The following is a 12,500-nucleotide window of genomic DNA, read 5'->3' on the forward strand; positions in this document are numbered from 1 at the left end:
TGAGCCTTTGTAAATTGCTTTGCGAACGTTTAGTGGACATTGCTCTATATAAACAAGAAATAAAGTGAATAGGAAAGTGCCAGAAGACAATAGAGAATAAAAATGTCACGCGCCGAAGGGGGCTCGAACCCGCGACCTTATTGGTACGACAACTCCGCCTGGCCGGGGAAATCGTGACTAACGTATGAGCTATCCATGCTATCATTTTTTAAACTGAATTTTTAACTACATTTTAAAATAATAATTGCATTTTATCAAATGCCATATGTATAACAGGATTCAATAGTCTGATGTCACGTCCGCCCAGAAACCAGCAGCTTGGTTCTAAATAAAGAAAATATGTAGTTTTTTTTTCTCAATGCTGAAGAGAACATTTTCACATGTCATGTGATAAAAATGTATAAAAGTCAAAACACGATCAGATTTATAATGTTTTTCTCCTCTGGATACATTTTATCCTCGTCGGAGAAGAATTTCTTAAGGGTGTCAGCTATTGTTCCCATATTTTAGAACCAGTTACTATGTTACTATACGTCATTACGAAGGAATTGACGTCAATCCTGTTGACGCCTATTATTTTGATGTGTACACATTTTTGGGACATTTTGTTAAATCGTAGCCATCGTAAACATTTAACCTGACAGCAACCAAAAATGACATCAAAAGACACGTCTTTGGCCTTAACCATCTCACTCAATCCTAGAGGTTTTTGCTACTTTTCAAAATTGGAAAAAATGTTTTTAAAATGAGCATGTACAGAGATAGTTTTATTCAACTACCATTATCATGCAAACACTAAAAACAATAGCTTTGATACTAGGCCTATAATTTGTCTCAGAAAAATGTAATGAATAGGCATGGGTTAAAAGTAACCCGGGTAAACTACGGATATAGTCGGTTAATAACTATGGGAAAAACATTCGTTACGATACGACCAATATTATTCTTATTCTAGTTCCTTTTGTACTTGTAAAGAAAATGAACAGTGTGTTGTAAGCATGTTTTGCGAAAGAAATAATGTAGTGTATAGCAAGAACTTTGCTGCTACTATGTGAAAAATATACTATTTTTGTGTTAGATGGGTGTGAAGTTTTGGGGAAATCCCGAAAATGACTGGTAAGGAGAGAAATAAACGAAAACAAATAGGGGATGAGATTAGCGGAAGAGTAGCGTCCCTTGATTGGACGTCACCCATAGTCTGTGACATCACCGGCGGAAAAGTTATTAGAGAGACAACGTCATGTTGGTTATGAGCGGAAGCGAGGACGAGAGACGCATGCGCACAAGCAACATGACGTTCTCTCTCTAATAAATTTTCCGCCGGTGACGTCACAGACTATGGGTGACGTCCAATCAAGGGACGCTACTCTTCCGCTAATCTCATTCCCATTAGTGAGATGTATTAAATAGTTCAACCAAGAGAATCCTTGAGCACTACTAACGACAACTCACAATACGCTGCAGGAAACTAAAAAGAAATGACGTCAAATTATACGTCTGAGTTAGTTCTACTGTAGCCATCGTTATGTTATAGCCTGACAATGCTATCATAAAATGTACCCCAGTGTCCAGCAGGATAATCACCATCAGAGTCGCAGCTCAGTCCAAAAATGTGTCTGTAGTACAAGTTTACGCGCCAACATCAGAATACAGTGATGAAGATATAGAACAATGTCATGAGACTCTAGAAGCAACAATTTCCAGGATACCAAAGAAAGACCTCTTAATTAGCAATGACTATGGAAAATGTTTTTTTCTCTTTTTGAGGAAAATTTTGTCTTAAATCAAAGCCTTATCTCCACTGAGTAAAAATGTTTTTGAATTTTGAAAATCCATTCATAAATAAACAAGTTATGCTGTTTCAAAGGTGTAATTTATTTGGATGACCCGCAAAGAGGAAAAAAACGCGAAAATATGGGACGCTTTTTCGGCATTTTTTTTCGACCTTTGGTTGTATCTTGCGTAATAAGTGAATTAAAAGATTGAAACTTGAAGAGCAAATTAGGATGGTGTTTTGTAAAATACCTGAAAAATACTCGTCATATTCATATGAAATTTTACAACCAAAAAGAAGAAATGTTCATGTATTACCTTGTCAGCGACAAAACCTCCACGCCCGGTAGTTTTAGAAATATTTTACTCCAAAGAGTAAAAATCTTTTTTCAACGGTCTTCTGGTAATCGCACGAGTTTTGTCGCTTGACATAATGTAAAATGACCTTTTTTTCTAACTGTGTGCCAACTTTCAGTCATATTCATCGATAAACGCGTCGTAATTATTTTTTTTAAATAGCATATACGAAATGGCTTCGTCCCATATTTTGACGCGAATTCGGGCACTTCGTAAGCAAAAAAGAGGCCCAAAGATTTGTGCGGGATAGTCATTGCTACTCTTAATAGTACAAGGAGACTTGATCCGGAATGTGGGACCAGACGCATATATCCAAACTCGACAGGAACAATATGTCGTTTTCGTATAGGAACAACCAATGATAGGGGCATGAGACTACTAGAATTTTCTATAGCCCATACGTTAACTATTGCAAACACTCTCCATTCACACAAAAGAAAACGAACAACAACATGGCACTCCCCTGATGGTCAGTCACACAACCAAATGGATTTTATACTAGCTCCACAGAGATTTATGTCGGGTATAAATAAGGCAAAGAGAGGAACATATCCAGGAGAAGATATAGGAAGTGGTCATGATCTTGTTCTCTGTACACTCAAATTGAAACTTCAAACAAAACATGATGCTGCAAAAACAAGACTAAGGTTTGATGTCGAGAAACTGAAAGATCTAGCAGTTGCTGACATTTTTGAACTGAAGTTGGCGGTAAATTTGCTGCCCTAAGTTTAATAGACAAAGATTTAGACTCGCTAACTGAGAGCATAAATGATATACTCCACTCAATAGCAGAGAAAGTCCTTGCACACAGAAGGAAGATAAAAAGACCCTGGGTGACCAACGAAGTTCTTGAGTTATGCGACAAAAGAAGGGAATTAAGGACACAGAAACATCGAAACGAAGAACCGATGGCAAGATATCAGGAAAGTAATAGGGAATTGAGAAAACACATGAGTAAGGCAAAAGAGAAATGGATAGATGACCAATGATTTGGTATAGACATAAGTATGAGATGCGGTGGAAACCTAAGAAAAGCGTATAGCACATTGAAAATGCTTGCAAATACACAAAATGCCAAATCTAATTTAATAGAAGATGAAAATGGAACCTTACTGACCAACAAACAAGATGCCTTGAACAGATGGACAGAATACTGTAATGGCCTTTACAATGTAGAATTTAAAACAGACAATACAGTGTTGAATACAGGAGTGGAACACAGAGAAATAGACAATACTCCGTCAATCCTGAATTAAGAGCCTAAGTTGCAATAAATACGTGCAAGCAATAAAAATTATATGTTTCGCGCATTCCAACTCAAAGGCTACCGAAAACTACTAAAAATATCATATTTGGAACATAGAACCAATGTAAGTGTTCTGGGCGAAGTAAAAGAACTGGCAGGAAGGCAAGAACCACTACTTGCAATGTTAAAGAGAAGGAAATTATCTTGGTTCGGTCACCTCGTAAGACACGACAGCTTATGCAAGACAATATTGCAGGGCACAAAAAGAGGAAGGCAGAGGAAAGTGTGGCAGGATAACATTAAAGATTGGACAGGATTGACGTGGAACAATCTAAATAGGAAGGCCCAAGACCGTGATGAGTGGCGTCGAATCGTGAATTCTGCATCCCGAAAGTCCCCCCGGCGACCAACCGGTCATGGGATAGTGTGAGAGAGTGTGTGTGACACTGAAAACCAAAAGGACTGGTGTTTCGACGTCATTATTTGTTTTTTTTGCACTGCCTACTGAGTTGTCGTTAGTAGTGCTCATGGAAACAAGTGATCCCATTGGTTGAACTATTGAATACAACTCACGATTTGTTTTCTTTTGTGGCCAAAGACTGGTCTTTTGACGTCATTTTTTTGGTCAGTGTCACGAAAGTTACCGATGGCTACAGTTCTACTGTCGTACTGTGAGTTACCGATGGCTACAGTTCTACTGTCGTACTGTGAGTTACCGATTGCTACGACTATGTGGCATCATGGTATGACCCTCGATTTCGGATCAGAAGGTCCTGGGTTCGAGCATCGCTCGGCGCATAGCTGAGTCCTTTAAAAAGACTGTTTTCTCACATTCTTCCACCGTACTCAGGTGTAAAATGAGTACCTGACCGTGAACAGCGTTGTCGCTATCTGAAAAAATGGTAATATCGCCTAACAGTTGGCATATCTAGTTCAACATGTTACGTGTTTTTATTGGTCAGGGATCCTTTGTAAAGCCCTTTGCGCACAATTAGTGGATATTGCGCTATATAAAATATCAATTCTAATTTTTTTTCACGGTTTAATCAGGTATTGCAATAATTCTTTTTATTTTGTCGTTTGTTTAGCTAAAACTACAATGGAATACCTCGAAAGTATCCAAAATGGAGTTGAATAAAATTGTTTTAAAAACTGGAGCTTGTACAGGTAAGTACTGTAATGAGTGATATTACTATTTATTATTATTATTATTATTATTATTATTATTATTATTATTTATTATTATATTATTATTATTATTATTATTATTATTATTATTATTATTATTATTATTATTATTATTATTATTAATTATTATTATTATTATTATTATTATTATTATTATTATTATTATTATTATTATTATATATTATTATTATTATTATTATTAATATTATTATTAATATAATTATTATTAATCTCATCATCAGCAACCACGTCATCATCATTATTAATAAAATTATCATTATCATGATTATCATCATCGTCATCAATATCAACATTAAAAAAAATTATCATATATCATTTTTAATCCCTGATCGTTTTGTTTTTGTTTTGTTTTGTTGTTGATTTTTATTCTGTTTTTTTTAATTTGTTATTTTTAAATTATTTTTTTTCCTAATCTTGACCATTATTATTTTACAGGTAACTTTCAGAAGCTAAAGCTAACGTAGTGATTCTCTGTTATCGATGAAGAAGAGAAAGCCAAAGATTGACGTTTTGTAACATTTGAATTCCTGACCAAAGTTTTAGCAAACTTATAATAATAAATAAAATGAATGTTTTAGCAGCTTCGATAAAATACCAAAATCTACAATTTTTGGGAGGGAATCCCTTTTTCAGCCAACAACAACAAAAATAACAACAACAACAACAACAACAACAACAACAACAACAACAACAACAAAAAGACAGAAAATCAAAAATCAATACATTACTTAATTACGAATTGACGACAGGGGAATTTTGTAGGTTGTCTCTGCTGACGACAGAGCTTTTAAAGTAAGATTTATTAAAAAGTCGTTTGATATGTAAAGATTATATTCAGATCATATTGCAGGAGATGATGGCACTATATAAGTCTGCATTATTATTATTATTATTATTATTATTATTATTATTATTATTATTATTATTATTATTATTATTATTATTATTATTATTATTATTATTATTATTAATTATTATTATTATTATTATTATTATTATTATTATTATTATTATTATTATTATTATTATTATTATTATTATTATTATTATTATTATTATTATTATATATTATTATTATTATTATTATTATTATTATTATTATTATTATTATTATTATTATTATTATTATTATTATTATTATATTATTATATTATTATTATTATTATTATTATTATTATTATTATTATTATTATCAATGTAAATTTCAATGATAAAACGTCTTAAATCTGGGACTGTCATAAAGCATTAGATATTTAAATGTATGTGCCCCCCCCCCCCCCCCCCCCCCGATGAACAGCGCCGGTTTACTCACTCCTTAACAACTATAGGAAAATCGTGACCTTGGTTAAAATACAACCAAATGTCTTTTGTACATCGTAAACTTTAAAGAAAATGAACAGTGTTTTGTAGACCATGTTTTACTAAAGAAAGTTATCAAACGCACGAACTTTACTGCTATTGTGTTTGAGTGATAAAACATATATTTTTGTGTAACTTGGGTGTGAGGTTTTGGAGAAAATCCTTGAAATGGCAGGTAAGGAGATGGTTGACTGGTTAATAATTTCATTCTTTTGAGAATTGCCCGACATGAATTGAATTCCATCACGTTCTGTGTTTCCTATTTTGTTATAACATTCATTTTATTTACTACTACTACTGCTACTACTACTACTACTACTACTACTACTACTACTACTACTACTACTACTACTACTACTACTACTACTACTACTACTACAGCTACCACAACAACTACTACTACAACTACTACAACTACTACTACTACTACTACTACTACTACTACTACTACTACTACTACTACTACTGCTACCACAACTACCACAACTACTTCTACTATAGATTCAAGAAAAAAAGTATTAAACAATAATTAAGGCCCTCATTATTTTCCCATTCGGCCCAACGATAACTGAAGACCATCTCTGAAAATAAAGTAAATTCGCATATTAAACAATTTTGTTGATTTCATATTTATTATTTATGTGATGTTGCTTCTATGTTTGATCAAAGTGCAGTCATTCAGAGTCTTAGGCCCATGGAGCCGGAGTTTATCCGGTTAGGCGGTCTTAATTTTTCTTTTAGACAGATATTTCGCTGTTAACGGTCGGGTACTTATTTTACACCTGAGTACGGTGAGAAAAAGTGAGTAAAAGCCTTTTCCAAGGACTCAACTATGCACAGATTTTACAATTTACATCTGAGCACGATGAGAGAATGTGAGTAAAGAGCCTTTCCCAAGGACTCAACTATGCGCCGAGCGAGACTCGAACCCAAGAACAGCCGATCCGGAAGTGAGTGTCAAAAATAGCACAAAACCACATAGCCTTTACAACTTGGTGCTTCACATCACTCAAGTTATTGACTCTTTAAGCTCATACAGCAATAATCCTGTCCATTCCTCTTGGTCTACTTGTATGACACTCGCTTTCGGATCGGAAGGTCATTTGTTCGAACCTCGCTCGCTTGGCGCATGGTTGAGTCCTTATAAAAGGCTCTTTACTCATATTCTCTCATCGTACTCAGATGTAAATTAAGTACCTGGCCGTTTAAAGCATTGTCTCTGTCGGAAAAAAAATTGTAATAATCGCCTGACAGGCGTCATGCCTCGTTCTACACGCTACGTGTTACTGCTGGTCATGAACCCCTTGTAAAGCGCTTTGAGCAAGTTTAGTAGATATTGCGCTTTATAAAAAATCTCAAGTTTATTGATTTCATCAGGCCACATTTTCCTTTGTCTTCCTCTTCTACGTTGACCTTCCGATGTGCCTTGCATGACTGCTGTGAGATTATTATCGTAGCCATCGTTTACGTATGGCCTGACATTGACCAAAAAAAATGACGTAAAAAGACAAGTCTTTGGCTACAAAAGAAAACAAACCGTGATTTGTATACAATAGATAAACCAATGGAGTCGCTTGTTTCGTTGAGCTCTACAAACGACATCTCACTAGACCCTACACCAAACGGAAAAATGACGTCAAATTATAGGTCCTAGAAAGTTTTAACGTAGCCATTGTTAAGTTATAGCTTGACACTGAAACCCAAAAAGACTGGCCTTTTGACGTCATTATTTGTTTTTTTTTCACCCCCCCCCCCGTGAATTGTCGTTAATAGTGCTCATGGAAACAAGTGGTCTCATTGGTTGAACTATTGAATATAACTCACGATTTTTTCTTTCTTTTGTAGCCAAAGACTGGCATTTTGACGCCATTTTTGTGGTCAGTGTCAGGCTATAAGTTAACGATGTCTACGATTTTAGTGTAAAGCTATAAGTCAACGATGGCTACGGTTGTAGTGTCAGGCTATAAGTTAACGATGTCTACGGTTTTAGTGTGAAGCTATAAGTTAACGATGTCTACGGGGGCTGTAGTGTCTAGCTATAAGTTAACGATGTCGACAGAGGTTGTAGTGTCAGGCTATAAGTTAACGATGTCTACGTGGTTTGTAGTGTCAGGCTATAAGTTAACGATGACTACGGTTTTAGTGTCAAGCGATACGTTAACGATGACTACGGTTTTAGTGTCAAGCTATAAGTTTACGATGTCTACGGGGGTTTTAGTGTCAAGCTATAAGTTAACGATGGCTACGGTTTTAGTGTCAAGCTATAAGTTAACGATGGCTACGGTATTATCTTCCACCATGGCCTGTACTCTTGAGCTCGTTCCGATCGTCTGCTGTCTCCACGTATCATGATTCACTGCGGGGCGCATCATCACATGAAGTCTGCATTGCTTTTAAAATCACTTTTGGCCATTTGTAAATAAAGCAAATAAAAATTAAATTCCCTTTATCCATCCCCATGGGGACAGTTGTCTGTAGGATCTTTTTCAAGGTAAGACTGCAATGACGCAAGTGTCAGCCGCATATAATTATATATATATATATATATATATATATATATATATATATATATATATATATATATATATATATATATATATATACATACATATTTATGAGTGTTGGTGGGTACTCGTAGGTACAAAAGCGCTCCATAATGATGGTTAGAGCTAATATAAAATATAAATTTTCACTCACGTTATATATGGCCAAGACGTACGTTTCTGTGGCTTTCGTCCACATCTTCAGTCGGCATAATGTCCGAAGAAAAAATGTATTCCGTTTGAGGTGTTTACACTCCGTATGACTGACGACGTGGACGAAAGCCACAGAAACTTACGTCTTGGCCATATATAATATGAGTGACAATTTATATATACATATATATATATATATATATATATATATATATATATATATATAGTGTACACACACACACACACACACATATAATATATATATATATATATATATATATATATATATATATATATATATATATATGTGTGTTTTTTGTTGAGTCTCACACGCACTCAATTGCAGGACTGATAACCCAACTGCTTGTGGTCCATCACTGTTGTAGTAGAAATCTCAAAAAATGACGCAATATATTGTACATTACAACAGTGTTAAATTTGGCCCATTAGTAGGTCCGGATGTCAGACTTGCATATATTTACACGTCGGAGGAGTCGGTATAATCATTTTCGTAAAAATCTTGCAATTTTTTGGAAAGGTGAAAACTTTGGGTTAGCATAAAAAACGGGTAACAAATTTTGTTGAAAATATAATTTTTATTATGTAGCATTAATAGCTATTATAACTCGTAAAATTCATTACATTACACTTAAACACAGACAATAAACAGAATGACTATTTTTTATTCAATGAGAAACGAGTTACAACATTCATGCAACAAACAAGATATAACAAATATAACAAATTGATACACAAACACTGTATCAGGCTATAGGTGTTAACATAACACTTACAATGCATAGACTAAATGTTTTCAGATCTACTATGAAATGTTGTTTTATCATATATCGTGTATCCAGATATATATTAAACTGTTACTTTATCTCTTGATTTCTATTCAGATCTACAAGAAAATGTTACTTTTCTATGTAAATCAATTCAGATCTACCGGAAAATGATACTTTTCTATTTAAACCAATTTTTTTAGATCTATAGGGAAATGTTATCTTTTCTATGTAAATAATTCAGATATACAGGAAAACATTATTTTTCTATGTAAATATATTCAGATCTACAGGGATATGTTACTTTATCTCTTAATTTATATTCAGATCTACCGGGAATTGTTACTGTTCTATGGAAATCAATTCAGATCTGCAGGGAAACGTTACGTTTCTATGTAAATCTATACATCCATCCATTCAGATCTACAGAGATACTTGACTTTTCTATATAAATCCATTCAGATATGCAGGGAAATGTTACTTTACCTTTTAATTTCTAAACACTCAGTTTTGTTTAAATAATTCAAAATCATTTGAATTCGTGAAGAAAGGCTAAAAATTAAAAGGCACTGGTTCTCGAAAAGTATTCCAATTTCGAAAGAATAATCGATTACATTTGGTACTCGCCCTGCTTTTCCAAAAATCGACATTTATCGAAAATGTATAATATACCTTTAAAGCACAATTCATATAAATATGCTGAAAATTCAACCTTTAGAATCACACGACATTATTATGTAGATATAAATGGAAATACTTTCTGAGAATATTTTTTTTGGGATCAACAAAATCAGTGGAAACAATCAATACACCCAGTTAAGTAAAAGGATCACCAGTCACCTTGACCTACCTCTGTAAAATTGTACACAATAAGTTGACTATGCCACTTTTAAGTAATTTGGAAAGCTATAAATAACATATTTTATTTTTACTTGTTTTCTGGGGAAAAAATGATTTAAAAAAATGGTCAGATGATTTGGTGGGCGAGCTCCAATATATAAATATCGAAAAGGTGGTGTGGATAAAAATGTGTTATTTATTTATAAGTAATAATATATAATGTAAAAGTATTCATGATGATATAATAATATTAATAATATGATAATAATAATATAATAATAATAATAATAATAATAATATAATAATAATAATAATAATAATAATAATAATAATAATAATAATAATAATAATAATAATAATAATAATATTAATAATAATAACAACAACAATAATTATAATCATAATTATAAATAAAATTTATACAGCGCATACTCGTGGCTAAGCCATGCTCTATGCCTTTAATATCAGCAATTCTTAAAATACACCACTCGTATGCCACTCAACATCATACGGGTCAAAAATATTACTTATCCCAGACAATAAGTCCCACATTTTCAAAATTTCTTCAAAATAACTTCGTATTGGTATTCTGGTGTCTCAGGTGTTACAATAGAGAGGGTATTATTTGGGGCAATACCTCGTGACAATTTTCCCCTTTGGTTAGAATGTATTGTTAACTCAAACTTATCAATTCCTTTGATTGGTTGATCTTCACATATGTTCCAAAATAGAATAGTTGACGTCACTGATTCTGTATATTCCGCTTCCGGTTTTGGCGTGATTGATGAATAATGAATAATTTGATGACAAAAACCTTAGTGGATTTACTCCCCTGAAATGAAAGAGAAGGGATATAATTTGTTACTAACAGTTTCGTTAATGTGAGGCTATGGCATATTGAGTTATATGGCACTCGCTTTCGGATCGGAAGGTCCGTGGGTTCGAGCCTCGCATCGGCGCATAGTTGAGTCCTTGGAAAAGACGCTTTACACACATTCTCTCACCGTAATAAGGTGTAAAACGAGTACCTGGCCGTTAAGAGCGGTGTCCTTGTTCGAAAAATTGTAACAGATATTGCCTAGCATGTGACGTGTCTAGTTTTACATGTTAAGTAGTCTTGCTGTTGGCCAAGGACCCGCTTTGAGCAGGTTTATTGGATATTGCTCTATATAAAAAAAGCTCAATGCTCGTGTATTATTTTAATTGTTTTTAACTCTCTCCTTACCAGCTATTTTTGGAATTTCACCCGAAAATTCACACCCCACCAGACACAAAAATAGACTTTTCTTACTAAAACAAAAAAGTAACGAGTGAGCTCCATAACACAGTGTTTAGTATTAATAGCTGTAATCAAAACATTTCATTAAATTTTGTGATGTACAAGAGAAATCAGAATTAGAAAACGGTTGGTTTTATCGTAACTAATGTGACGATTTCCCTATGGGTGGTAAGGAGAGGCTTAAGGCTTTTATTACCCTTGCAACACATTTCGGTCAGTTCAGAGCCAGAAGTAATAAAGAAGGGTATGGGGTAGTTAAAATTCCTAGATTTACAATTAAATGAAAATTGAAACAAAGGATAATGGTAATCAAAAATGCGATTATATATAGTGCAATATCCACTAAACGTGTGTATTTGGCTTTAAAGCGATATTACAATATATTTCAGACAGAGACAACGCTGTTAACGGTAATGTACTCATTTTAAACCTGAGCACAGTGAGAGAATGTGAGTAGAGAGCCTTTTCTAGGGATTTACCTATGTGCCGAGCACGGTTCAAACCCAAAACATTCAGATCCGAAAGTGAGTGTCTTACCACAATACCAAGTGGTCTCAGACATGTGGAAGAGACGTCTAGATTCCAAGAGCATGCTATCAATGTACATACTGTGAGATCACCCGAACCCTCTCCTTACCAACTATAGATAGTTCGAAGATGACGTCACTCAGGTCTTCGTTATTGTTTTTTGCCATCCGCGTTCACGAGTAATGCTCACTGAACTGTATTAACCAGACTATAAACGTTCATGGATTCACACAGTTGTATGTGTTGGTCCGTAATACTTCCGGATGGCAATGTTATGAGCTTCTTAGCCAAGCGCATACCGTATATAGGAAAATTGTCGCATTCGTTACGATACAACTAACATTTTTCTAATTCAAATTTCGTCTGTACATCATAAAATTAAAAGAAAATGAACAGTGTATTGTATAGCATATTCTGCTAAAGAATCT

The 12,500-nt window shown here is 33.9% G+C and overlaps 2 protein-coding genes across 5 annotated transcripts in view; one reads left to right on the forward strand and one right to left on the reverse strand.

Annotated features, from left to right (window-relative positions):
* Positions 1–5,301, forward strand: part of LOC144960314 (uncharacterized) — a 25,689-nt gene extending 20,388 nt beyond the window's left edge. The window contains exons 8-9 of the mRNA XM_078893370.1: positions 4,465–4,543; positions 5,021–5,301. Of these exons, the coding sequence (XP_078749496.1) occupies positions 4,465–4,543; positions 5,021–5,049 (108 nt within the window). The 3' untranslated portion in view covers positions 5,050–5,301. The remainder of the gene's footprint in view (positions 1–4,464; positions 4,544–5,020) is intronic.
* Positions 5,302–10,624: 5,323 nt separating this feature from the next.
* LOC144960552 (uncharacterized) overlaps positions 10,625–12,500 on the reverse strand; it is a 75,070-nt gene continuing 73,194 nt past the window's right edge. For 3 of the 4 annotated variants that reach the window (XM_078893761.1, XM_078893762.1, XM_078893759.1), the window contains one exon: positions 10,626–11,097. The gene's annotated coding sequence lies outside the window, so the exon portion shown is untranslated. Of the gene's footprint in view, positions 11,098–12,500 lie in introns of all 4 variants that reach the window. The other variant, XM_078893760.1, reaches the window with a different exon arrangement.

The sequence above is a fragment of the Berghia stephanieae genome, chromosome 15, assembly GCF_034508935.2.
Source record: "Berghia stephanieae isolate SIO BIC M18660-M18661 chromosome 15, UCSD_Bste_1.3, whole genome shotgun sequence".
NCBI classification, from domain to species: Eukaryota; Metazoa; Mollusca; class Gastropoda; order Nudibranchia; family Aeolidiidae; genus Berghia; species Berghia stephanieae.